This window comes from Entelurus aequoreus, linkage group LG04 (genome assembly GCF_033978785.1).
Source record: "Entelurus aequoreus isolate RoL-2023_Sb linkage group LG04, RoL_Eaeq_v1.1, whole genome shotgun sequence".
NCBI classification, from domain to species: Eukaryota; Metazoa; Chordata; class Actinopteri; order Syngnathiformes; family Syngnathidae; genus Entelurus; species Entelurus aequoreus.
Genome location: NC_084734.1, coordinates 13828676 through 13855589, shown reverse-complemented (window position 1 = coordinate 13855589; position 26914 = coordinate 13828676). Strand labels below are relative to the sequence as shown.

The 26914-nt window shown below is 37.8% G+C and overlaps 1 protein-coding gene across 1 annotated transcript in view; it reads left to right on the top strand.

Annotated features, from left to right (window-relative positions):
- The window catches only part of mrpl11 (mitochondrial ribosomal protein L11), a 243340-nt gene that overhangs the window by 201136 nt on the left and 15290 nt on the right, over nucleotides 1-26914 (top strand). The window contains exons 3-5 of the mRNA XM_062044285.1: nucleotides 16766-16861; nucleotides 23372-23465; nucleotides 25700-25859. Of these exons, the coding sequence (XP_061900269.1) occupies nucleotides 16766-16861; nucleotides 23372-23465; nucleotides 25700-25859 (350 nt within the window). The remainder of the gene's footprint in view (nucleotides 1-16765; nucleotides 16862-23371; nucleotides 23466-25699; nucleotides 25860-26914) is intronic.

The window sequence follows — 26914 nt, the reverse complement described above, 5'->3', positions numbered from 1 at the left end:
CAAAATGAGGGCCGGGGGCTGATTGCTGTACGCAGTTTGTTTTTTTATTGGCCCGCGTTATAATACACAGTTCATATCCGTACTCCGGATCATGTTTTGTTATGTTCTGTTAGTTTTGGACTCCAGTTCCTGTTTTTGTGCACCCTTGTTTGTTTTAGTGACCGTGGTTACTTATTATTTCCACCTGTCTCTGATTAGTGTTCGCCCGCTCACCTGCTTCCCGAGCACTAATCAGAGGCATTATTTAAGCCTGCCTTCGCCGGTCAGTCGGCCTGGCGTCATTGTTTGCTTCATGCTACGTAAGTCTTGTCTGTTTCATGCCACAGTTACCTGAGTGTTGCTTGTCCCTAGTCCATGCTAAGAAATAGCATTAGCTCCAAGTGCGATCAGCACGCTGTGCCTTCGCCTTGTGTTCCGTTTTTTTGTACTACTTTGATATTTTGAGGAATAAATCCTGTTCCTACCTGCACGCCTTGTCCGGAGTGGTCCGTCTGCATTCCCGGGAGAACGACCCCCGCAGTAAGCTGCGAAAACGCAGACGTGACAATATTTTTGTTCAGTATATGTTGGGATTTACAGTATATTTCCCTTCAATGAACTGTGACCCCAGACCATGATGCTTCCAGCACAATGTTTGATTGTAGACCAGACACAGTTGTCTTGCATACTCACCTGTGTTTTCAGCTTTGTAGGCAACAATAGCTATGTGTTGAATCATACAGGTGGACACACCTTCTCATTCAATGCGTGTTCTTTATTTCCATGACTATTTACTTTGTAGATTGTCACATCAAAACTATGAATGAACACATGTGGAGTTATGTACTTGACAAAAAAGGTGAAATAACTGAAAACATGTTTTATAATCAAGTTTCTTCAATATAGCCACCCTTTGCTCTGATTACTGCTTTGCACAGTCTTAGCATTCTCTCCATGAGCTTCAAGCACACCTGTGAAGTGAAAACCATTTCAGGTGACTACCGTATTTTTCGGACTACAAGTCGCAGTTTCTTTTCATAGTTTGGCCGGGGGTGCGACTTATACTCAGGAGCGACTTATGTGTGAAATTATTAACACATTAGCGTAAAATATCAAATAATATTATTTAGCTCGTTCACGTAAGAGACTAGACGTATAAGATTTCATGGGATTTAGCGATTAGGAGTGACAGATTGTTTGGTAAACGTATAGCATGTTCTATATGTTATAGTTATTTGAATGACTCTTACCATAATATGTTACGTTAACATACCAGGCACGTTCTCAGTTGGTTATTTATGCCTCATATAACGTACACTTATTCAGCCTTTTGTTCACTATTCTTTATTTATTTTAAATTGCCTTTCAAATGTCTATTCTTGGTGTTGGCTTTTATCAAATACATTTCCCCCAAAAATGCGACTTATACTCCAGTGCGACTTATATATGTTTTTTCCTTCTTTATTATGCATTTTCGGCCGGTGCGACTTATACTCCGAAAAATACGGTAACTCTTGACGCTCATCGAATGAATGCCAAGAGTGTGCAAAGGGTGGCTATTTTGAAGAAACTAGAATATATTACCTAATATTTCACCTTTTTTTGTTAAGTACATAACTCCACATGTGTTCATTCATAGTTTTGATGTGACAATCTACAATGTAAATAGTCATGAAAATAAAGACAACACATTGAAAGAGAAGGTGTGTCCAAACTTTTGGCCTGTACTGTATATACAGTATAGAATATTGTGATAAAGTTCTTTATTTTCTGTAATGCAATTTAAAAAAAAGAAAAAAAGTCATACATTCTGGATTCATTACACATCAACTGAAATATTGCAAACCTTTTATTATTTTAATATTGCTGATTATGGCATACAGCTTAAAGGCCTACTGAAAGCCACTACTACCGACCACGCAGTCTGATAGTTTATCTATCAATGATGAAATCTTAACATTGCAACACATGCCAATACGGCCGGGTTAGATTAGTAAAGTGCAATTTTAAATTTCCCGCGAAATATCCTGCTGAAAACGTCTCGGTATGATGACGTTTGCGCGTGACGTCACGGATTGTAGCGGACATATTGGGACAGCATGGTGGCCAGCTATTAAGTCGTCTGTTTTCATCGCAAAATTCCACAGTATTCTGGACATCTGTGTTGGTGAATCTTTTGCAATTTGTTTAATGAACAATGGAGATAGCAAAGAAGAAAGCTGTAGATGGGAAGCGGTGTATTAGCGGCCGGCTGCAGCAACACACACACGTAGCGGCTACGTCCTAGCCGGTGTTTTATTGTTTACATTCCCGAACGATGACAGTCAAGCTTTACCATTGGCCTGTGGAGAACTGGGACAACATAGACTCTTACCAGGAGGACTTTGAGTTGGATACGCGGTACCGTGAGTACGCAGCTGCGGCTTCCAAACATTTGATCGCTTGCCTGTACGTGCGTGCCGCTGTGTGCATGTCACGTACGTAACTTTGGGGAAATACATGTGCTGTATGAACTTTGCGGAGGTGAACGGTACTTTGGGCTGTGGGATTGAGTGTGTTGTGCAGGTGTTTGAGTTGTATTGGTGGGTTATATGGACGGGAGGGGGGAGGTGTTTGTTATGCGGGATTAATTTGTGGCATATTAAATATAAGCCTGGTTGTGTTGTGGCTAATAGAGTATATATATGTCTTGTGTTTACTTACTGTTGTAGTCATTCCCAGCTGAATATCAGGTCCCACCCGCCTCTCACAGCATCTTCCCTATCTGAATCGCTTCCACTGCCCTCTAGTCCTTCACTCTCACTTTCCTCATCCACAAATCTTTCATCCTCGCTCAAATTAATGGGGAAATCGTCGCTTTCTCTGTCCGAATCGCTCTCGCTGCTGGTGGCCATGATTGTAAACAATGTGCAGATGTGAGGAGCTCCACAACCTGTGACGTCACGCTACTTCCGGTACAGGCAAGGCTTTTTTAATCAGCGACCAAAAGTTGCAAACTTTATCGTCGATGTTCTCTACTAAATCCTTTCAGCAAAAATATGGCAATATCGCGAAATGATCAAGTATGACACATAGAATGGATCTGCTATCCCCGTTTAAATAAGAAAATCTCATTTCAGTAGGCCTTTAAGAAAACTCAAAAATCCTATCTCAAAAAATTTGAATATTTCCTCAGACCAAGTAAAAAAAAAAGATTTATAACAGCAAAACAAAATCAAACATTTGTTGAAAAGCTCTATGGAGATGATGATTTCATTTTCCAGCATGATCTGGCACCTGCCCACAGTGCCAAAACCACCAGTAACTGGTGTACTGACCATGGCATTACTGTCCTCGATTGGCCTGCCAACTCCCCTGACCTGAACCCCATAGAGAATTTGTGGGGTATTGTGAAGAAGAAGCTGAAAGACACCAGACCCAATAATGCAAATGAGCTAAAGGCCGGTTTCCATAACATTCATTTATTTGTGACGGCCCGCCACGAAAGAATTACGTCCGCCACAAAAAAAATAAATAAATAAATTTAAAAAAAAATATATATATATATATATATATTTTTTTTTTTTTTTTTGTCCTCTCCAGCTTCTCAGGCAAATCATATAGTTGATGTAGATGCCCATATCGGCTGTTCAGATTTACTTTACAAAAGAGAAGTGTAGGATACTTCTCTTGTTGCCTTATTTGTATTTGACTTTATTAAATGTATTTATATTAGAAACACAACATGTGTATATAACAAAGGGTGCAAAGTCTGCAGGCAGTAGGAAACACATGGTTAAGTGTAGAGAGTAAAACTGATGGCAGTCTAAAGTTCAAGATTTTTGGAGCTCTTTGTTCAGTGGATCAGGGGCCGTACTTATCAAGCTTCTCAGAATTACTCCTAAGAAGTCTGCTAAGAGTTGACTTAAGAGTAAATAAATTCTTCGCTGAAAGCTGCACTTAAAAGTTAGTTATCAAGCGTCTTACTCACACTTTCAGCGAAGTGTAGGACTGAATCTTAAGTGTCACACTCAGAGCTGAATTACGACATTACTATGTGCCGTAAATGGAATTTTAGGTGACGTCATTTCTGTGTCCATAGAAATGACCAATCACGGAAGGGAATCCGTTGTCTAAGAATAAAGAAATATCTTGGAAATATTTAAGTGGACAATGGGAGTGTATATTTTGACAATAAACTACAAAATAATACAAAACAAACTAGTCCCCGCCGGCACTCACGCTACCGCTCCCTCTCTTCTGTCGCCCACACACTCACTGACGTCACTCACCTCACGACCACACACATACGCTACTGTCATAACATTTTCTTTCCAATTCATTAATTAGGCAACTAATTTGAAACTGGTGTGGGTGGCTCTATATATACTAGCCCACTGCAGCCACATGCAGAAATCAACATGGAATCGAAAAGTATTAAATCTGTGACAAAAATAATACCCGCTCTGTCTAAACGATACCGTTTGATCAGCTGCTCGTCATCAAACAAATCCAGAACATCGTTCCGCTCCCTGAATGTTCGCGCACGTCTCTCTCGCCTCAGTGCCATCCCCTGCTGGCAACTCCTAACCACTTAAGACACCTCTGAAGGTCTCTTAAATATCGTGGAGAGTAGGAGTGATTCTTAGACTTAAGAACGTTGATAAAAAGCTTTTATTCTTAAGTTTGAGAGTAGGACTAAATTTCGCAAATTCTCAGGACTTAAGTGTAAAATGGCACTCTAAGAAGCTTGATAAGTACGGCCCCTGATGTTTGATGAAGCTTTGTGTCTGTCTACCACCACTACTGTTTTCTGTTTATTTGTTACTGACTGTGGCAGGACACCTCTGCCTCTGTTTCACTTTATGTTGCTGGTAAATAATATGGTTGTAGTAGTAGGCTAAAGCTAAATTATGTAGTATGCACTAATTAAAGGGGCAGAGCTTTGAGACATTTTAGCTTTTATATTTTATAAGATATATTTTTTGTAAGAACCACAATTAATAAATGTATTTAAGTGAATAACTTATTGTTCAAATCTGTATATAAATATGTACATAAAGTGTTGTAATTATATTGTAAAATGGATGGATGGACGTTTAAAACAAAACTGTTATTATTAATTAGTAAGTATACATTTTTTGAGCCTTTTTAGAGAAAATGAAATCATTGTAGTAAATTATGCAAATTACTCGATGATGTCATGGTGACCACGCCCACAGCCAGCCCCCACCGCCAAAGGTATCTTGGCAGTTTATGGGAAACACTGTATGACATTTTTGTTTTTTTAATTGCATTACAGAAAGTAAAGAACTTTATCACAATATTCAAATTTTCTGAGACAGTCCTGTATGTACTGCTATACAAGCTGTACAGTGTCTACTCTGAAGTATATCCAAAGTTCATTCCTAGACAAGATACAACGTTCTATCATTAAAAAAATGATTGCTAACAAATGTGAGGATTGCGTTGTCCCATTCCTGGATTTGTCCCCTACGTTTGGACCATATCTTTCTTCTTCAGCTGCCACACTCTTCAACATCTGAGTCCTCAGTCTGTTTCATAGTCCCAAGTCTTGGCCCCTTTCTCATCTCATCGGTTTGCATTTTCCGATGCGACCGTAATCACTGTGGTCCCTCCGGGTGTTTCTCTTTGTGTGTGTTTGCTTCAACTGAGCTCTGTTTGTGCATGAAGTCCTTTTCTCCGCCTATGTTTAGCACCGCTGTCTGCCTATTGTCTGCGCTTAAGCACATTGCGCAAGCCCGGGGTATTATCTCCGGCGGGTCAGGCCGGGGCGTGGGGGCTTTTCTCTGCTTTGTACGGCATAAAAAGGCAGCGGCAGATTCGTCAAAAGAGATCATTACACCAACAGTGCCTATGTCAGATTCATATTCTGCTTCACAACCTTTATTTGAATCCATGTTTAATTAATAGCCCTCTCCTTTGTTGTTTACCCTGGTTATGTTGTTTTATGGTGCTGCGGAGGGAAGGAAGGGTGTATGTATACAAGGTAGTGAGGTTGAGGTGGGAATACTATTAACAAGCACAGCAGGGAGGACAAGGTAGAAAGCAAATGAACGCTCTGGAGGATTGAATGATTTTCATTATCTTACGGCGGAATTAAACAAAACAATAGTCTTCCCCATCTGCACAGTGACCAGTAATGTTGTATTGTTACAAAGACTCATTTTCCACATTCATGCGGTGTATTTATGAGCCTTTAGTGGAGTTCAGAGAACTCTCTACTCCATTAACCTCAAATTAATGCCTTTGTCGTCCTTTCACGGAAAAACGTCTCGGGATGGCTGACTTTTCATCAGATGGGTGATTAGAGTGGGAAGGTGGCTCAGTATGAAACAGCCTCGTTTCCCCTTCCCTCATCTCCCAAATGAAGGTTTCAATCAGCGCCTTGCCTCCGGGAAGGATGGCGGGGTGAGGGCCAATTGAAATTCCGCCCGTAATAATTAGATTCTTTATTGGACTTTTTGGGCTGTTGGATTCCAGCGGCGAGGAGGCGTGTCGGCCACATGTCGACTTAATGTCATCCATCCATTTTGCCTTCACTCCGCTTGGTCGTGACCAAGAAGAATGTTTTTACAGTGGAACGGTTGAAATGGGTTGATAAATGTGAAAATAGTCATCGCACTAAAAAAAGGTTGGAAATAAGGTTAGACAAAAACAGGAATTCCTGGAAATGTATTGAACGTGGAAAATGTGAATTTCCAGGATGAATTGAATGTGTTGAAGGTGGAACGGTTTGAATCGGATAAAAAATGTGGGAGTTGTGGAACTTTGAAAAATGTCCCATTTATTTCAATTGGAATTTCATGGATATTTGGGAATTTCGGGAAAAGCGGGAATTTTTTTGACATTGCTAAAACATTTGAATGTTCTGAATCGGGGGTCACCAACCTTTTTGAAACCAAGAGCTACTTCTTGGGTACTGATTAATGCGAAGGGCTACCAGTTTGATACACACTTAAATAAATTGCCAGAAATAGCCAATTTGCTCAATTTACCTTTAACTCTATGTTATTATTAATAATTAATTATATTTACACTTAATTGAAAGGTTTAAAAGAGGAGAAAACACGAAAAAAATTACAATTAAATTTTGAAACATAGTTTATCTTCAATTTCGACTCTTTAAAATTCAAAATTCAACCGAAAAAAAGAAGAGAAAAACTTTAAAAAATAATTTATGGAACATCATTAGTAATTTTTCCTGATTAAGATTAATTTTAGAATTTTGATGACATGTTTTAAATAGGTCAAAATCCAATCTACACTTTGTTAGAATATATAACAAATTGGACCAAGCTATATTTCTAACAAAGACAAATCATTATTTCTTCTAGATTTTACAGAGCAAAAATTTTAAAAGAAATTCAAAAGACTTTGAAATAAGATTTAAATTTTATTCTACAGATTTTCTAGATTTGCCAGAATATTTTTTTTGAATTTTAATCATAAGTTTGAAGAAAAATTTCACAAATATTCTTCGTCGAAAAAACAGAAGCTGAAATGAAGAATTAAATTAAAATGTATTTGTTATTCTTTACAATAAAAAAAATAAATTTACTTGAACATTGATTTAAATTGTCAGGAAAGAAGAGGAAGGAATTTAAAAGGTTAAAAGGTACATGTGTTTAAAAATCCTAAAATAATTTTTAAGGTTGTATTTTTTCTCTAAAATTGTCTTTCTGAAAGTTATAAGAAGCAAAGTAAAAAAAAAAAAAAGAATTTATTTAAACAAGTGAAGACCAAGTCTTTAAAATATTTTCTTGGATTTTCAAATTCTATTTGAGTTTTGTCTCTCTTAGAATTAAAAATGTCGGGCAAAGCGAGACCAGCTTGCTAGTAAATAAATAAAATTTAAAAAATAGAGGCAGCTCACTGGTAAGTGCTGCTATTTGAGCTATTTTTAGAACAGGCCGGCGGGCTACTCATCTGGTCCTTACGGGCTACCTGGTGCCCGCGGGCACCGCGTTGGTGACCCCTGCTCTGAATGGTTGGTGTTGGAATTTTTCAAATCGGTCAAGAAATGTCGAAGTAGTAACATTTTAAATTGAGAAATTATATTACGGAATTCCTGAAATCCCGAAAAAAACGGGAATTTTTCCAGTTCAATAAACAACTTTGTTTTTTGTCCTGACTAAGAGGAATGATTCGACAGTGGAACGGTTGAAATGGGTTGAAAAATGTGAAAGGAGTCATCGTACTAAAAAAGGTTGGAAATAAGGTTAGATAAAAACAGGAATACATGGAACTTTATTGAACGTGGAAAATGTGAATTTCCAGGATGAATTGAATGTGTTGAAGGTGGAACGGTTTGAATTGGATAAAAAATGTGGGAGTTGTGGAACTTTGAAAAATGTCCCATTTATTTCAATTGGAATTCCATGGATATTTGGGAATTTCGGGAAAAGCGTGAATTTATTTGAAAATGCTAAAACATTTGAATGTTCTGAATGGTTGGTGTTTGAATTTTTCAAATCGGTCAAGAAATGTCCAAGTAGTAACATTTTAAATTGAGAAATGATATTACGGAATTCCTGAAATTACGAAAAAAACTGGAATTTTTCCAGTTCAATAAACAACTTTGTTTTTTGTCCTGACTAAGAGGAATGATTCGACAGTGGAACGGTTGAAATGGGTTGAAAAATGTGAAAGGAGTCATCGCACTAAAAAAAGGTTGGAAATAAGGTTAGACAAAAACAGGAATTCCTGGAAATTTATTGAACGTGGAAAATGTGAATTTCCAGGATGAATTGAATGTGTTGAAGGTGGAACGGTTTGAATCGGATAAAAAATGTGGGAGTTGTGGAACTTTGAAAAATGTCCCATTTATTTCAATTGGAATTTCATGGATATTTGGGAATTTCGGGAAGAGCGGGAATTTTTTTGACATTGCTAAAACATTTGAATGTTCTGAATGGTTGGTGTTGGAATTTTTCAACTCGGTCAAGAAATGTCCAAGTAGTAACATTTTAAATCGAGAAATGATATTACGGAATTCCTGAAATTACGAAAAAAAACGGGAATTTTTCCAGTTCAATAAACAACTTTGTTTTTTGTCCTGACTAAGAGGAATGATTCGACAGTGGAACGGTTGAAATGGGTTGAAAAATGTGAAAGGAGTCATCGCACTAAAAAAAGGTTGGAAATAAGGTTAGACAAAAGCAGGAATTCCTGGAAATGTATTGAACGCGAAAAATGTGAATTTCCAGGATGAATTGAATGTGTTGAAGGTGGAACGGTTTGAATCGGATAAAAAATGTGGGAGTTGTGGAACTTTGAAAAATGTCCCATTTATTTCAATTGGAATTTCATGGATATTTGGGAATTTCGGGAAAAGCGGGAATTTTTTTGACATTGCTAAAACATTTGAATGTTCTGAATCAGGGGTCACCAACCTTTTTGAAACCAAGAGCTACTTCTTGGGTACTGATTAATGCGAAGGGCTACCAGTTTGATACACACTTAAATAAATTGCCAGAAATAGCCAATTTGCTCAATTTACCTTTAACTCTATGTTATTATTAATAATTAATTATATTTACACTTAATTGAAAGGTTTAAAAGAGGAGAAAACACGAAAAAAATTACAATTAAATTTTGAAACATAGTTTATCTTCAATTTCGACTCTTTAAAATTCAAAATTCAACCGAAAAAAAGAAGAGAAAATCTTTAAAAAATAATTTATGGAACATCATTAGTAATTTTTCCTGATTAAGATTAATTTTAGAATTTTGATGACATGTTTTAAATAGGTCAAAATCCAATCTACACTTTGTTAGAATATATAACAAATTGGACCAAGCTATATTTCTAACAAAGACAAATAATTATTTCTTCTAGATTTTACAGAGCAAAAATTTTAAAAGAAATTCAAAAGACTTTGAAATAAGATTTAAATTTGATTCTACAGATTTTGTAGATTTGCCAGAATAATTTTTTTGAATTTTAATCATAATAAGTTTGAAGAAAAATTTCACAAATATTCTTCGTCGAAAAAACAGAAGCTAAAATGAAGAATTAAATTAAAATGTATTTGTTATTCTTTACAATAAAAAAAATAAATTTACTTGAACATTGATTTAAATTGTCAGGAAAGAAGAGGAAGGAATTTAAAAGGTAAAAAGGTAGATGTGTTTAAAAATCCTAAAATAATTTTTAAGGTTGTATTTTTTCTCTAAAATTGTCTTTCTGAAAGTTATAAGAAGCAAAGTAAAAAAAAATTATGAATTTATTTAAACAAGTGAAGACCAAGTCTTTAAAATATTTTCTTGGATTTTCAAATTCTATTTGAGTTTTGTCTCTCTTAGAATTAAAAATGTCGGGCAAAGCGAGACCAGCTTGCTAGTAAATAAATAAAATTTAAAAAATAGAGGCAGCTCACTGGTAAGTGCTGCTATTTGAGCTATTTTTAGAACAGGCCGGCGGGCTACTCATCTGGTCCTTACGGGCTACCTGGTGCCCGCGGGCACCGCGTTGGTGACCCCTGTTCTGAATGGTTGGTGTTGGAATTTTTCAAATCGGTCAAGAAATGTCGAAGTAGTAACATTTTAAATTGAGAAATTATATTACGTAATTCCTGAAATCCAGAAAAAAACGGGAATTTTTCCAGTTCAATAAACAACTTTGTTTTTTGTCCTGACTAAGAGGAATGATTCGACAGTGGAACGGTTGAAATGGGTTGAAAAATGTGAAAGGAGTCATCGTACTAAAAAAGGTTGGAAATAAGGTTAGATAAAAACAGGAATACCTGGAACTTTATTGAACGTGGAAAATGTGAATTTCCAGGATGAATTGAATGTGTTGAAGGTGGAACGGTTTGAATTGGATAAAAAATGTGGGAGTTGTGGAACTTTGAAAAATGTCCCATTTATTTCAATTGGAATTTCATGGATATTTGGGAATTTCGGGAAAAGCGGGAATTTATTTGAAAATGCTAAAACATTTGAATGTTCTGAATGGTTGGTGTTTGAATTTTTCAAATCGGTCAAGAAATGTCCAAGTAGTAACATTTTAAATTGAGAAATGATATTACGGAATTCCTGAAATTACGAAAAAAACGGGAATTTTTCCAGTTCAATAAACAACTTTGTTTTTTGTCCTGACTAAGAAGAATGATTCGACAGTGGAACGGTTGAAATGGGTTGAAAAATGTGAAAGGAGTCATCGCACTAAAAAAAGGTTGGAAATAAGATTAGACAAAAGCAGGAATTCCTGGAAATTTATTGAACGTGGAAAATGTGAATTTCCAGGATGAATTGAATGTGTTGAAGGTGGAACGGTTTGAATCGGATAAAAAATGTGGGAGTTGTGGAACTTTGAAAAATGTCCCATTTATTTCAATTGGAATTTCATGGATATTTGGGAATTTCGGGAAAAGCGGGAATTTTTTGGAAAATGCTAAAACATTTGCATGTTCTGAATGGTTGGTTTTGGAATTTTTCAAATCGGTCAAGAAATGTCGAAGTAGTAACATTTTAAATTGAGAAATGATATTACGGAATTCCTGAAATTACGAAAAAACAGGAATTTTTCCAGTTCAATAAACAACTTTGTTTTTTGTCCTGACTAAGAGGAATGATTCGACAGTGGAACGGTTGAAATGGGTTGAAAAATGTGAAAGGAGTCATTGTACTAAAAAAGTTGGAAATAAGGTTAGACAAAAACAGGAATTCCTGGAACTTTATTGAACGTGGAAAATGTGAATTTCCAGGATTAATTGAATGTGTTGAAGGTGGAACGGTTTGAATCGGATAAAAAATGTGGGCGTTGTGGAACTTTGAAAAATGTCCCATTTATTTCAATTGGAATTTCATGGATATTTGGGAATTTCGGGAAAAGCGGGAATTTTTTTGACATTGCTAAAACATTTGAATGTTCTGAATGGTTAGTGTTGGAATTTTTCCAATCGGTCAAGAAATGTCGAAGTAGTAACATTTTAAATTGAGAAATGATATCACGGAATTCCTGAAATTCCGAAAAAAACTGGAATTTTTCCAGTTCAATCAACAACTTTGTTTTTTGTCCTAACTAAGAGGAATGATTCGACAGTGGAACGGTTGAAATGGGTTGAAAAATGTGAAAGTAGTCATCGCACTAAATAAGGTTGGAAATAAGGTTAAACAAAAACAGGAATTCCTGGAAATTTGTTTAACGTGGACAATTTGAATTTCCAGGATGAATTGAATGTGTTGACATTGGAATGGTTTGAATCGGTTAAAAAATGTGGGAATTGTGGAAGTTTGAAAAATTGATCATTCATTTTGAATGGGGAAAAAATCTCTCCAAAAACTGGGAATTCTAGGAAATCCGGGAATTTTTTAGAATTATTGAAGGAGAGCACATAATTCCTAAAAAGGCTAAATATTTTGAAGTTAGAACAGTTTGAATCGGGTGAAAAATTTAGGAGTTGTGGAACTTTGAAAAATGTCCCATTCTTTTCAATCAGAATTTCATGGAAATTTCGGGAAAAGCGGGATTTTTTTGGAAAATGCTAAAACATTTGAATGTTCTGAATGCTTGGTGTTGGAATTTTTCAAATCGGTCGAGAAATGTCGAAGTAGTAACAATTTTATTTGAGAAATTATATTATGGAATTTCTGAAATTCCGATAAAAACGGGAATTTTTCCAGTCCTGACTAAGAAGAATGATTTGACAGTGGATTGGTTGAAATGGGTTGAAAAATGTGAAAGGAGTCATCACACTAAAAAAGGCTGGAAATAAGGTTAGACAAAAACAGGAATTCCTGGAAATTTGCTGAATGTGGAACATTTGAATTTCCAGGATGAATTGAATGTGTTGAAGGTGGAATGGTTTGAATCGGTTGAAAAATGTGGGAATTGTGGAAGTTTGAAAAATGGATCATTCATTTTGAATGGGGAAAATGTCTCTTAAAAACTGGAAATTGTAGGAATGTTTTAGAATTATTGAAGTAGAGCACATAATTCCTGAACAGGCTGAATATTTTGAAGTTGGAACGGTTTGAATCGGATAAAAAAAATGTCGGAGTTGTGGAACTTTGAAAAATGTCCCATTAATTTCAATGGGAATTTCATGGATATTTGGACATTTCGGGAAAAGCTGGAATTTTTTGGAAAATGCTAAAACATTTGAATGTTCTGAATGGTTGGTGTTGGAATTTTTCATATCGGTCGAGAAATGTCCAAGTAGTAACATTTTTAATTGAGAAATTATATTATGGAATTCCTGAAATTCCGAAAAAAAAATTAATTTTTCCAGTTCAAAAAACAACTTTGTTTTTTGTCCTGACTAAGAAGAATGTTTTGACGGTGGAACGGTTGAAATGGGTTGAAAAAATTGAAAGGAGTTATCGCACTAAAAAAGGTTGGAAATAAGGTTAAACAAAAATAGGAATTCCTGTAAATTTGTTGAATGTGGAAAATGTGAATTTCCAGAATTAATTGAAAGTGTTCAAGGTCGAATGGTTTGAATTGGTTGAAAAATTTGGGAATTGTGGAAGTTTGAAAAATGGGTAATTAATTTTGAATGGGGAAAATGTCTCTAAAACTGGGAATTCTAGGAAATCCGGGATTTTTTTAGAATTATTGAAGGAGAGCACACAATTCCTTAAAAGGCTGAACATTTTGAAGTTGGAACGGTTTGAATCTGATAAAAAATGTGGGAGTTGTGGAACTTTGAAAAATGTCCCATTCTTTTCAATGGGAGTTTCATGGAAATTTGGGAATTTCGGGAAAAGCAGGAATTTTTCAAGTTCTTAAACCAACTTGTTTTTTTGTCCTGACGAAGAAGAATGTTTTGACAGTAAAACGGTTGAAATGGGTTGAAAAATGGGAAAGTAGTCATAGCACTAAAAAATGTTGGAAAAAAGGTTAGACAAAAACAGGAATTCCTGGAAATTTGTTGAATGTGGAAAATGAATTTCCAGGATGAATTGAATTTGTTGAAGGTGGAATGGTTTGAATCGGTTAAAAAATGTGGGAATTGTGTAAGTTAGAAAAATGGATAATTAATTTTGAATGGGGAAAATCTCTCCAAAAACTGGAAATTCTTGGAAATCCGGGATTTTTTTTTTTATTATTGAAGGAGAGCACATAATTCTTAAAAAGGCAGTATATTTTGAAGTTGGAACGGTTTGAATCGGGTGAAAAATGTGGGAGTTGTGGAACTTTACGAAATTTCCCATTCTTTTCAATCAGAATTTCATGGAAATTTGGAAATTTCGTGAAAAGCGGGAATTTTTTGAAAATGCTAAAACATTTGAATGTTCTGAATGAGTTGAAATGGTTGGTGTTGGAATGTTTCAAATCGGTCGAGAAATGTTGAAGTAGTAACATTTTTAATTTAGAAATGGTATTACGGAATTCCTGGAATTCTGCGAAAACCGGGAATTTTTCCAGTTCAAAAAACAACTTTGTTCCTTTATTGTCCTTGGAATGTTTGGACGGTGGAACGGTTGAAAATTGTGGAAGGAGTAGTCGTCAGAAAAAAGTTTGGAAAAACAGGAATTCTGGGAATTCCTGGAATTTTTTTGAACTTTGAAAAATGATAGTTTGAATGTCCAGGATGAGTGGAATATGTTGAAGGTGGAATAGTTTGAATAGGTTGAAAAATGTGGAAATGGTGGCAGTTAGAAAAATGGATAATTCATTTTGAATGGGGAAAATGTCTCCAAAAACTGGGAATTCTAGGAAATCTAGGAATTATTTTTGAATTATTGAAGGAGAGCACATCATTCCTCAACTTTGAAAAATGTCCCATTCTTTTCAATGACAATTTCGGGAAAAGCGGGAATTTTTGGAAAATGCTAAAACATTTGAATGTTCTGAATGAGTTGAAATGGTTGGTGTTGGAATGTTGAAGTAGTAACATTTTTAATTGAGAAATGGTCTTACGGAATTCCGAGAAAATCGGGATAATTTTTCAAGTTTAAAAAACAACTTTGTTCCTTGTTTGTCCTTGGAATGTTTGGACGGTGGAACGGTTGAAAATTGTGGAAGGAGTAGTCGACAGAAAAAAGTTTGGAAAAACAGGAATTCCTGGAATTTTTTGGAACTTTGAAAAATGATAGTTTGAAAAATGTCCCAATCTTTTCCATGGGAATTTCATGAGAATTTCGGGAAAAGCCGAAATTTTTGGAAAATGCTAAAACATTTGAATGTTCTAAGGATAAGCGGTAGAAAATGGATGGATGAATGAGTTGAAATGGTTGGTGTTGGAATGTTGAAGTAGTAACATTTTTAATTGAGAAATGGTATTACGGAATTCCGAGAAAATCAACAAAAAAAAGTCGACAAAAAAAAGTTTGGTAAAACGGGAATTCCTGGAATTTTTTTTAACTTTGAAAAATGATAGTTTGAATGTCCAGGATTAGTGGAATGTGTTGAAGGTGGAATGGTTTGAATAGGTTGAAAAATGTGGAAATGGTGGCACTTTGAAAAATGATACTTCATTTTGAATGGGGAAAATGTCTCCAAAAACTGGGAATTTTATGAAATCTGGGAATTATTTTGAATTATTAAAGGAGAGCACATCATTCCTGAACTTTGAAAAATGTCCCATTCTTTTCAATAGGAATTTCATGAGAATTTCGGGAAAAGCGGGAATTTTTTGAAAACATTTGAATGTTCTGAATGAGTTGGAATGTTGCAGTAGTAACATTTTAATTGGGAATTTCATGAGAATTTCGGGAAAAGCCGGAATTTTTGGAAAATGCTAAAACATTTGAATGTTCTAAGGATATGCGGTAGGAAATGGATGGATGAATGAGTTGAAATGGTTGGTGTTGGAATGTTGAAGTAGTAACATTTTTAATTGAGAAATGGTATTACGGAATTCCGAGAAAATCGGGATAATTTTTCCAGTTCAAAAAAACACTTTATTCCTTGTTTGTTCTTGGAATGTTTGGAGGGTGGAACGGTTGAAAATTGTGAAAAGAGTAGTCGACAAAAAAAAGTTTGGAAAAACGTGAATTCCTGGAATTTTTTTTAACTTTGAAAAATGATAGTTTGAATGTCCAGGATTAATGGAATATGTTGAAGGTGGAATAGTTTGAATAGGTTGAAAAATGTGGAAATGGTGGCAGTTAGAAAAATGGATAATTCATTTTGAATGGGGAAAATGTCTCCAAAAACTGGGAATTCTAGGAAATCTGGGAATTATTTTGAATTATTGAAGGAGAGCACATCATTCCTGTAGTTTGAAAAATGTCCCATTCTTTTCAATGACAATTTCGGGAAAAGCGGGAATTTTTGGAAAATGCTAAAACATTTGAAAGTTCTGAATGAGTTGAAATGGTTGGTGTTGGAATGTTGAAGTAGTAACATTTTTAATTGAGAAATGGTATTACGGAATTCCTTGAATGTTTGGACGGTGGAACGGTTGAAAATTGTGGAAGGAGTAGTCGACAGAAAAAAGTTTGGGAAAACGGGAATTCTTTTGAACTTTGAAAAATGATAGTTTTAATGTCCAGGATGAGTGGAATATGTTGAAGGTGGAATGGTTTGAATAGGTTGAAAAATGTGGAAATGTAGGAATTTAATGAGAATTTCGGGAAAAGTGGGAATTTTTTGAAAACATTTAAATGTTCCGAATGAGTTGGAATGTTGCAGTAGTAACATTTTAATTGAGAAATGGTCTTGCGAAAATCCTGGAATTCCGAGAAAACCGGGAATTTTTCCAGTTCAAAAAACAACGTTGTTCCTTGTTTGTCCTTGGAATGTTCGGACGGTGGAACGGTTGAAAATTGTGAAATTGTGGATGGCCCCGCCAGACATGCCAGATCCTCATCCATCTTCTCTCCCATCCAGAGAGGCATCCCCATCGGGCAGTTCTGCAAGGACTTCAATGAGAAGACCAAGGAGCTGAAGGAGGGCATCCCACTTCCCATCAGGATCAACGTGAAGGTACATCTGAACGCCGCCAGACGAGTAAACGTATTCACACTCCACTGCTTCTTTCCATCTGCATGTATTAATGAAGCCATACCCAGCAGTCAAGAAGCGTTAAGTGCGAGTCAGAGATATTGAAAAGAGCGTGTTCAGCCATCGCTTCGCTCATCACCACTCACTATTTGCCTCCACACCCCTGCCACCTCAAGTGAGTTTAGCAGAATACGTGTGATGTAATTTGCATTAAGAGGCCTAATCCTCATCCTCTAAATAGCATGCATTCAGCTCCGAGGCATGTACATGTGCTGGCTTCGTAGCCCAGCACCGCCCCCCGCTGGTGGGGAAGTGGACATGCCGCTGAGGACGTTCAAACATGTTTGTCTTGTCAAAGGGAGATTTTAAAATGCCACGCTCGCCATTAAAAGCAAGCAGAGTTGACTTATTTGGCAAACTCCGACATGAAAGGATGGATGCCACTTTCATGGAGGCGGAAGCCGGAGATAATTAGCCTAACTTAGCAGCACAACCCGCGGCTGTGGGAATAGGGAATAGCAACATATCTGCTTCTCACTCCTTTCATCAGCCAGACTGTGCGTTGGTGCATCTCTTCTGGGAAATACAAAGTTGAGCGTTGTTAGGACTGGTATGGGCGGCGTTATTTACAACTTCACGCCACACAGGTGGTTGTAATGATAAATAAATAAATACTAGACCACAGCAGAATTATAACTCAACAAGTGGTTAGAGCAGACCTGAGATGGGTAGGTTGTGAGTTCAAACCCCGGCCGAGTCATACCAAAGACTATAAAAATGGGAGCCATTACCTCCCTGCTTGGCACTCAGCATCAAGGGTTGGAATTGGGGGTTGAATCACCAAAAATGATCCCCGGGCGCGGCCACCGCTGCTGCTCACTGCTCCCCTCACCTCCCAGGGGGGCAGAGGTGGATAGAGTAGCCAGACATTGTACTCAAGTAAGAGTACTGTTACTGTATTACTCAAGTAAAAGTAAGGAGTAGTCACCCAAATATTCACTTGAGTAAAAGTCACTAGGCCACTGAGTAGGTTGGTATATGAAACATGCTAACGTTTGCACACATGCTAAAGGTTTAGACTAGCTGTGTAGCTCATTTTGTACGGTCACACCTAGAACTCTTGGATTCAGAGACTCGGCACCATCTTAAAAGTATGGCGGATCCGACGACCAGAGGTCCAGGGCACAGGTAGCAAGGCCCATCAACATTTCCGCAGGAATTTTCCCGCTAACCTCCTCCAACTTCCGAGGACAAAGCTACGAACTATGGGAGACCGGGCTTTCTGCTCCGCCGCTCCCAGTCTGTGGAACGCTCTCCCTGACCACCTGAGGGCACCACAGACTGTGGATGCTTTTAAAAAAGGCTTAAGAACCCTTCTTTTTAAAAAAGCCTTTTTATAGACAACATCACACTATTACATATGCATACTAGTTCTAGCTATTAGGCTGTTCTAGTTTTTATTTTCATTTATTTTTATTATGTTTGTATTATTATTTTTATACACAGTAGCACTTTGAGGTTGTTTGCTCAATGTAAAGTGCTTTTTACAAATGAAATATATTAGTATTATTATTATTAACAATGCTGGCCTAGCAAGGGCAACATTTACATGACAGATATGTTGAAGTGTGATGAATCTCCCATTGTCTCTCATTTACCCACAAAACTGAACGCTATAGAACACAATCCAGTTCACAAATGGTCTTTAACGTGCGGGGGTTAAAGTGTTGGAACATACCATAAATTCCAGACTATAAACCGCTACTGTTGTGAAAAAACTACTCAAGTACTGAGTAACTGATGAGTAACCAGTTTGTTTAATGACGACGGCAACAAATAATGCACAAAAACATAAAAGTAGCAATGAGCAAATTCAGAGCCAGGAATATCTCTTAAGCAACTAAAACAATAATATATATTAAATAATAATACACTAACATAAAAAAAATGAAGGCAAATTGAGCCACAATAACTTGAGTTGAGTTGAGTTAGAGTTTATTTGGAACATGCAAGCATACACACATGATACATCACAATTTCCAGTTTCGTTTTTCAACATGTTCGAAAAGGAGTAGGAAGAAGCAGAGCTTATTTAATCCTACCCCTTTTCTTTTACATAACAGTTGCTAAAACTTTTGTTCACTTCCTGTTCTCAATTTATTCACAATATACTCCATAAGTAATCACAATAAGAATAAACAAATAAATAGTAATTGGTGAAGTAAGTCATATTACATCTAATGAGATAAGTAAGATTATTTTGAGAATGAAAGAATGGATGGATGGAACAAATCCAGAATGTTTATCATGGTTCTTCTTCTTTGTACTTTGTAAACACTTTAAGTTTGAAGAGTTTCTTGAAGCGGATCATATTAGTACATTGTTTGATTGCTTTACTTAAAGGCCTACTGAAATGAATTTTTTTTATTTAAACGGGAATAGCAGATCCATTCTATGTGTCATACTTGATCATTTCGCGATATTGCCATATTTTTGCTGAAAGGATTTAGTAGAGAAAATCGACGATAAAGTTCGCAACTTTTGCTCGCTGATAAAAAAAAGCCTTGCCTATACCGGAAGTAGCGTGACGTCACAGGAGCTAGTATTCCTCACAATTCCCCGTTGTTTACAATGGAGCAAGAGAGATTCGGAGTGACAAAGCGACGATTACCCCATTAATTTGAGCGAGGATGAAAGATTCGTGGATGAGGAACGTTAGAGTGACGGACTAGAATGCAGTGAAATACATATCTTTTTTCGCTGTGACCGTAACTTAGGTACAAGCTGGCTCATTGGATTCCACACTCTCTCCTTTTTCTATTGTGGATCACGGATTTGTATTTTAAACCACCGCGGATACTATATCCTCTTGAAAATGAGAGTCGAGAACGCGAAATGGACATTCACAGTGACTTTTATCTCCACGACAATACATCGACGAAGCTCTTTAGCATGAGCTAACGTGATAGCATCTGTCTCAAATGTAGATAGAAACAAAATAAATAAATCCCTGACTGGAAGGATAGACAGAAGATCAACAATACTATTAAACCATGTACATGTAACTACACGGTTAATAATTCTCAGCCTGGTAAAGCTTAACAATGCTGTTGCTAACGACGCTAAGGCTAACTTAGCAACTTAGCAACCGGACCTCACAGAGCTATGCTAAAAACATTAGCGCTCCACCTACGCCAGCCAGCCCTCATCTGCTCATCAACACCCGTGCTCACCTGCGTTCCAGCGATTGACGGCGCAACGAAGGACTTCATCCGTGGGTTTGGCGGCTAGCATCGGCTAGGCGTCTGCTATCCAAGTAAGTAGTCCTTGTTGTGTTGCTACAGCCAGCCGCTAATACACCGATCCCACCTACAACGTTCTTCTTTGCAGCCTCCATTGTTCATTAAACAAATTGCAAAAGATTCACCAACACAGATGTCCAGAATACTGTGGAATTATGAAATGAAAACAGAGCTTCTACGGGCTCCGAATACTTCCCTTGCCCTCGTGACATCACACGCATACGTCAGCATAATAAAACGTTTTTAACCGGAAGTGTGGCGGGAAATTTAAAATTGCACTTCATAAGTTAACCCGGCCGTATTGGCATGTGTTGAAATGTTAAGATTTCATCATTGATATATAAACTATCAGACTGCGTGGTCGGTAATAGTGGCTTTCAGTAGGCCTTCAATACATTCCATAATTTAATTCCACATACAGATATACTGAAGGTCTTAAGTGTTGTACGTGCATACAGCTGTTTTAAATTACATTTTTCTCTGAGATTATATTTCTCCTCTTTTTTTGAGAAGAATTGTTGTAAATTCTTAGGTAGCAGGTTATAGTTTGCTTTATGTATGATTTTAGCTGTTTGCAAATTCACTATGTCGTGGAATTTCAGTATTTTTGATTCAATAAATAAAGGATTTGTATGTTCTCTATATTCAACATGATGTATTATTCTAACTGATCTTTTTTGTAACACCGTTAATGAATGAAGTGTACTTTTGTAGTTATTTCCCCATATTTCTACACAGTAACTCAGATAAGGTAACACTAAACTTAACAGCACCATAGGCTCAGTAGGCAGAGATTACAAAGGAAAATAACAAGTTAGCCTTTACGCAAACCATAAACTGATAGGTGTGGGCTGCACCTGGGAACACACTGTGCACTTCTGATTGGTGTTTCTATGCGTGCGTGTGCGCGTGTGTGTGTGTGTGTGTGTGTGTGTGTGTGTGTGTGTGTGTGTGTGTGTGTGTGTGTGTGTGTGTGTGTGTGTGTGTGTGTGTGTGTGTGTGTGTGTGTGTGTGTGTGTGTGTGTGTGTGTGTGTGTGTGTGTGTGTCTCTATGAGGCTGCAGTGCGTTAATACATGTCCCCACACGATGTACATTTGACAGTGATTCATAGCAGGGAAGCTAACATCAGCCTACGGTGACAGCCAAAATATCTACTGTTACTTACCGCCATGTGCTTCCTCAAATTTGACGTGGAGTTCATGTAAGTTTAAGCTTGTTGCCGCTGAAACTTTATGTGCAGTTAATCACGTGACCGCCTAATTGTTGATGTACAGCTTATGTTGTTCAACAGTCTCCCTTCTGATATTTTAGCCTTCATATAGCAACACACATTTTCAATGGGAGACAGGTCTGGACTACAGGCAGGCCAGTCTAGTACCCACACTCTTTTACTATTGTAACACGTGGCAAAAACAATTTAAAAAAAGGCCTCATCAGACCACAGAATGCTTTTCCACTTTGTACCAGTCCATCTTAGATGAGCTCGGGCCCAGCGAAGCCGGCAGCGTTTCTGGGTGTTGTTGATAAATGGCCTTGGCTTTGCATTGTAGAATTTTAACTTGCACTTACAGATGTAGCGACCAACTGTAGTTACTGACAGTGGTTTTCTGAAGTGCCCCTGAGCCCATGCGGTGATATCCTTTCCACACTTATGTCGCTTTTTAATGCAGTACAGCCTGAGGGATCGAAGGTGCGTAATATCATGGCTTACGTGCAGTGATTTCTCCACATTCTCTGAACCTTTTGATGATATTACAGAGCGTAGATGGTGAAATCCCTAAATTCCTTGCAATAGCTGGTTGAGAAATGTTGTTCTTAAACAATTTGCTCACGCATTTGTTGACAAAGTGGTGACCCTCGCCCCGTCCTTGTTTGTGAATGACTGAGCATTTCATGGAAGCCAGTGTTTCCCATAAACTGCCAAGATACCTGTGGCGGTGGGGGCGTGGCTATGGGCGTGGTCACCATGACATCATCGAGTAATTTGCATAATTTACTACAATGATATGATTTTCTCTAAAAAGGCTCAAAAAATGGATACTTACTATTAATAATAACAGTTTTGTTTTGAATGTCCATCCATCCATCCATTTTACAATATAATTACAACACTTTATGTACATATTTATATACAGATTTGAACAATAAGTTATTCACTGAAATATATTTATTAATTGTGGTTCTTACAAAAAATATATCTTATAAAAATATAAAAGCTAAAATGTCTCTTAAAGCTCTGCCCCTTTAATTAGTGCATACTAAATAATTTAACTTTAGCCTGCTACTACAACCATATTATTTACCAGCAACATAAAGTGAAACAGAGGCAGAGGTATCCTGCCACAGTCAGTAACAAATAAACAGAAAACAGTAGTGGTGGTAGATAGACACAGAGCTTCATCAAACATCTGATCCACTGAACAAAGAGCTCCAAAAATCTTGATCCTACACTTCTCTTTTGTAAAGTAAATCTGAACAGCCAATATGGGCATCCACATCAACTATATGATTTGCCTGAAAAGCTGGACAGGACAAAAAAAAAAAAAAAAAAAAGTAAATTAAAAAAATAAAAATGTTGTAGCGGCCTTAATTCTTTCGTGGCGGGCCGCCACAAATAAATGAATGTGTGGGAAACACTGGAAGCTGCTTTTATACCCAATCATGGCACCCACCTGTTCCCAATTAGCCTGTTCACCTGTGGGATGTTCCAAATAAGTCTTTGACGAGCATTCCTCCACTTTCTCACTCTTTTTTGCCACTTGTGCCAGCTTTTTTGAAACATGTCGCAGGCATCAAATTCCAAATGAGCTAATATTTGCAAAAAATAAAATTTTCCAGTTTGAATGTTAAATATCTTGTCTTTGCAGTCTATTCAATTGAATATAAGTTGAAAAGGATTTGCAAATCTTTTTTTATTTACCATTTACACAACGTGACAACTTCACTGCTTTTGGGGTTTGTAGGTTCGTAAACTGAAAAGTTCATAAAAGAGGGGGTTCATAAATGGAGGTCCCGTTGTTTTTCTACACCATAACTCAGATGCTGCATGGTAGCACTGGCAAACAAGTGGAGAGATTTTGGGTCCAGAACTTATTTAGCTTTATTCATTATTGAAGTGATCCTCCCAAATGAAGCAGGAATCAGCTAAGAAAAGTCCACCTAACTGATACCCCCCTTGGTGTCCCCCAGCCTGATCGGACCTACGACCTTCACATTGGCAAGCCCACAGTCTCCTACTTTCTCAAGCAAGCAGCGGGCATCGCCAAAGGTGCTGCCCAGACAGGTGAGATGTCTCGCTAACACAATATCAACACAACCCATAGTACATATTCTTATTATTTTTGTAGTGTGGAATGTTAAACCAAGATTTACCACGTGAAATGACTTAAACAGAGAGCATTTAGAGGTATAAAAACACCAACTTATTTATTAACTGGAGTATGCTTATGCTGTCTTTAATTAAAGTGGAGTGGTAAAAAAATTTTGGCGATACCTAGTGGTCACAATAATTCATCCGGCAGTTAAATGAAGTTGTTAGTGGGTATTTTCTAATAACCTTGCACCTTGCAGACATTGTATCTGTAAGTAATATACAACTAGGGTTGTACGGTTTACCGGGACTAGTATAGTAGTGCGATACTAATGAATCATATTCGGTACTATACCGCCTCTAAAAAGTACCGCCCCCACAGGAGCCAAGCGTGCAGTTTTTAACACCGTTTTTAATGCACATAGGTTTTTTTTATCAAAATCTTTCTCCGTATCCTTTCCCTCTCCTGCTCCCGGCCACTTACTGTTAAAGACAACAGATGATTAGATTAACACGTACCACCTGTGAGATCTAATCACCTGCCAGCTGTGTCTCGCCGTCAGCACTGCCACGCCCCCGTCTGATGGTGCTCTGTCCTCAGCACCATGGACAGAGGCGGTGACCTTTGCTCCTGCAGGCAGCGCTGGCCACGTCTCCCTCCACAGACGCATTTTGGTGTAAAAAGTAAAGATAAAGGGGAAGTTATAACACTGGCTAAAGTCAATCCGCAGTCGGCAGTGTTTTAGCTACTTCTAAATCACTAATCCTCGCCTCCATGGCGACAAATAAAGTATGTTTCTTACAAGTATCTTTATCACTGGAGGACGAGGAATTGCTAAACATGCTTCACTACACACCGTAGGAGGATACAATAGCTCACCGGCATCACAATGTAAACAAACGCCATGGGTGGATCTACACCTGACATCCACTGTAATGATACCAGGTACAAGAGCGTATCTAGTCGATATTACTATGATTACGTCGATATTTTTTAGCATCACAAAATCTTCTTTTGTTTTTTAAAGTTTATATTATGTTTATAAAGTCAGGAAATACGTCCCTGGACACATGAGGACTTTGAATATGACCAATGTATGATCCTGTAACTACTTGGTATCGGATCGATACCCAAATGTGTGGTATCATCCAAAACTAATGTAAAGTATCAAAGAAGAGAAGAATAAGTGATTATTACATTTGAACAGAAGTGTAGATAGAACATGTTAAAACAGAAAATAAGCAGATATTAACAGTAAATGAACAAGTAGATTAATAATCAATTGTTACAGTTTGTCCTTTATAATGTGTACAAAATAATAGGTAGATAAATGACACAATATGTTACTGCGTACGTCAGCAGACTAATTAGGAGCCTTTGTTGTTTACTTACTACTAAAAGACAAGTTGTCTAGTATGTTCACTATTTTATTGAAGGACTAAATTACAATAATAAACATATGTTTCATGTACCCTAAGATTTTTTGTTCAAATAAAGCCAATAATGACATTTTTTGTGGTCCCCTTTATTCATAAAAGTATCGAAAAATATCCAAATATATTTTGGTACCGGTACCGATACCAAAATATTGGTATCGGGACAACACTATATACAACTATAAGTATTTGATACTTGCTAATATTGACAAATGTCATGTCTTAGACCGCAATACTGTTCTATTCAGGACACTTATTACTAGTAGCTTCTAGCCTACAATGTTTACCTTTTTGTGAATGGCGTGACTGAAATACGGGAAAACGGCAACCTTGTGTGTTTATTGGGGGAACATATCAATGTTACCCCGGGCTGTCCAGTTTTGCACAAGTAAACACGATGCAGGACTGCTGGTATCAGAGCTTTCAGATGCAAACCGACATCATCCGATATTGAAATCAGACCGATATTTGATATCTAAATGGGATCAGGACACATAGCAATAAGGTAAAATGAATGCAATTACCAAACTGTGGTATGGCTCCATCTAGCGGTACGCCAAAGAATCGCTTGATTAAAGTACAGCGTTTGATTTTCCCCATATTTGAACACAGTGTTACTGTTCAAACTGTGTGTGATGTTACAGTGGCCAAACATATGAAATATACTAGTTAAGAAATTAGACCTTTGCCTTGTTTTTAAGGAATACTTAGGCTACTTCATGCCATTGTTGACTTGTAACCCCACCAACCGTCTTTTAATGTTCTGGAAGGCCACGAGACTGCAGGGATGGTGACGCTGCGAGCGGTGTATGAAATCGCCCAGGTCAAAGCCGAGGACGAGTGCTTCAAAATAAGGAACACCTCCATGGAGAACGTGGTCAAGAGCATCATCGGGTCGGCCAAGACCCTGGGCATCAAGATCGTGAAAGAGTAAGTCGTTCTCCTCGTTACCTTTAGCAGCTCTAAGATTGATGCAGCATGACCTGAGCTGTCATGCGTCAACATGGCCACAAGAGGTCAGAAAAGTTCAGAGATATTCCTCACTATTAGTTTACTACATCTTCTTTAGGCCTTTTGACAGAATAAAAAGACCTATCAAATGTTGCATGTGTATTGTTGCGTGACCAGTCCTCCTCTCAGGGAATAAAACACAGTGGTCACTCCCAAGTTCTTTTGGATGACATATATGTTGAGTAGCGGTCCGCTCCCTGTATGATCCGTGTCAGAGCTTGGTCCGCATTGCCGGCAGTAAGCCGGACCAGTTTCCAGTGAGGGTTGGACTCCGCCAAGGCTGCCCTTTGTCACCCATTCTGTTCATAACTTTTATGGACAGAATTTCTAGGCGCAGTCAGGGCGTTGAGGGGATCCGGTTTGGTGGCTGCAGGATTAGGTCTCTGCCTTTTGCAGACGATGTGGTCATGATGGCTTCATCTGGCCAGGATCTTCAGCTCTCACTGGATCGGTTCGCAGCTGAGTGTGAAGCGACTGGGATGAGAATCAGCACCTCCAAGTCCGAGTCCATGGTTCTCGCCCGGGAAAGGGTGGAGTGCCATCTCCAAGTTGGGGAGGAGACCCTGCCCCAAGTGGAGGGGTTCAAGTACCTTGGAGTCTTGTTCACGAGTGAGGGAAGAGTGGATGGTGAGATCGACAGGCGGATCGGTGCGGCGTCTTCAGTAATGCGGACGCTGTATCGATCCGTTGTGGTGAAGAAGGAGCTGAGCCGGAAGGCAAAGCTCTCAATTTACCGGTCGATCTACGTTCCCATCCTCACCTATGGTCATGAGCTTTGGGTTATGACCGAAAGGACAAGATCACGGGTACAAGCGGCCGAAATGAGTTTCCTCCGCCGGGTGGCGGGTCTCTCCCTTAGAGATAGGGTGAGAAGCTCTGTCATCCGGGAGGAACTCAGAGTAAAGCCGCTGCTCCTCCACATGGAGAGGATCCAGATGAGGTGGTTCGGGTATCTGCTCAGGATGCCACCCGAA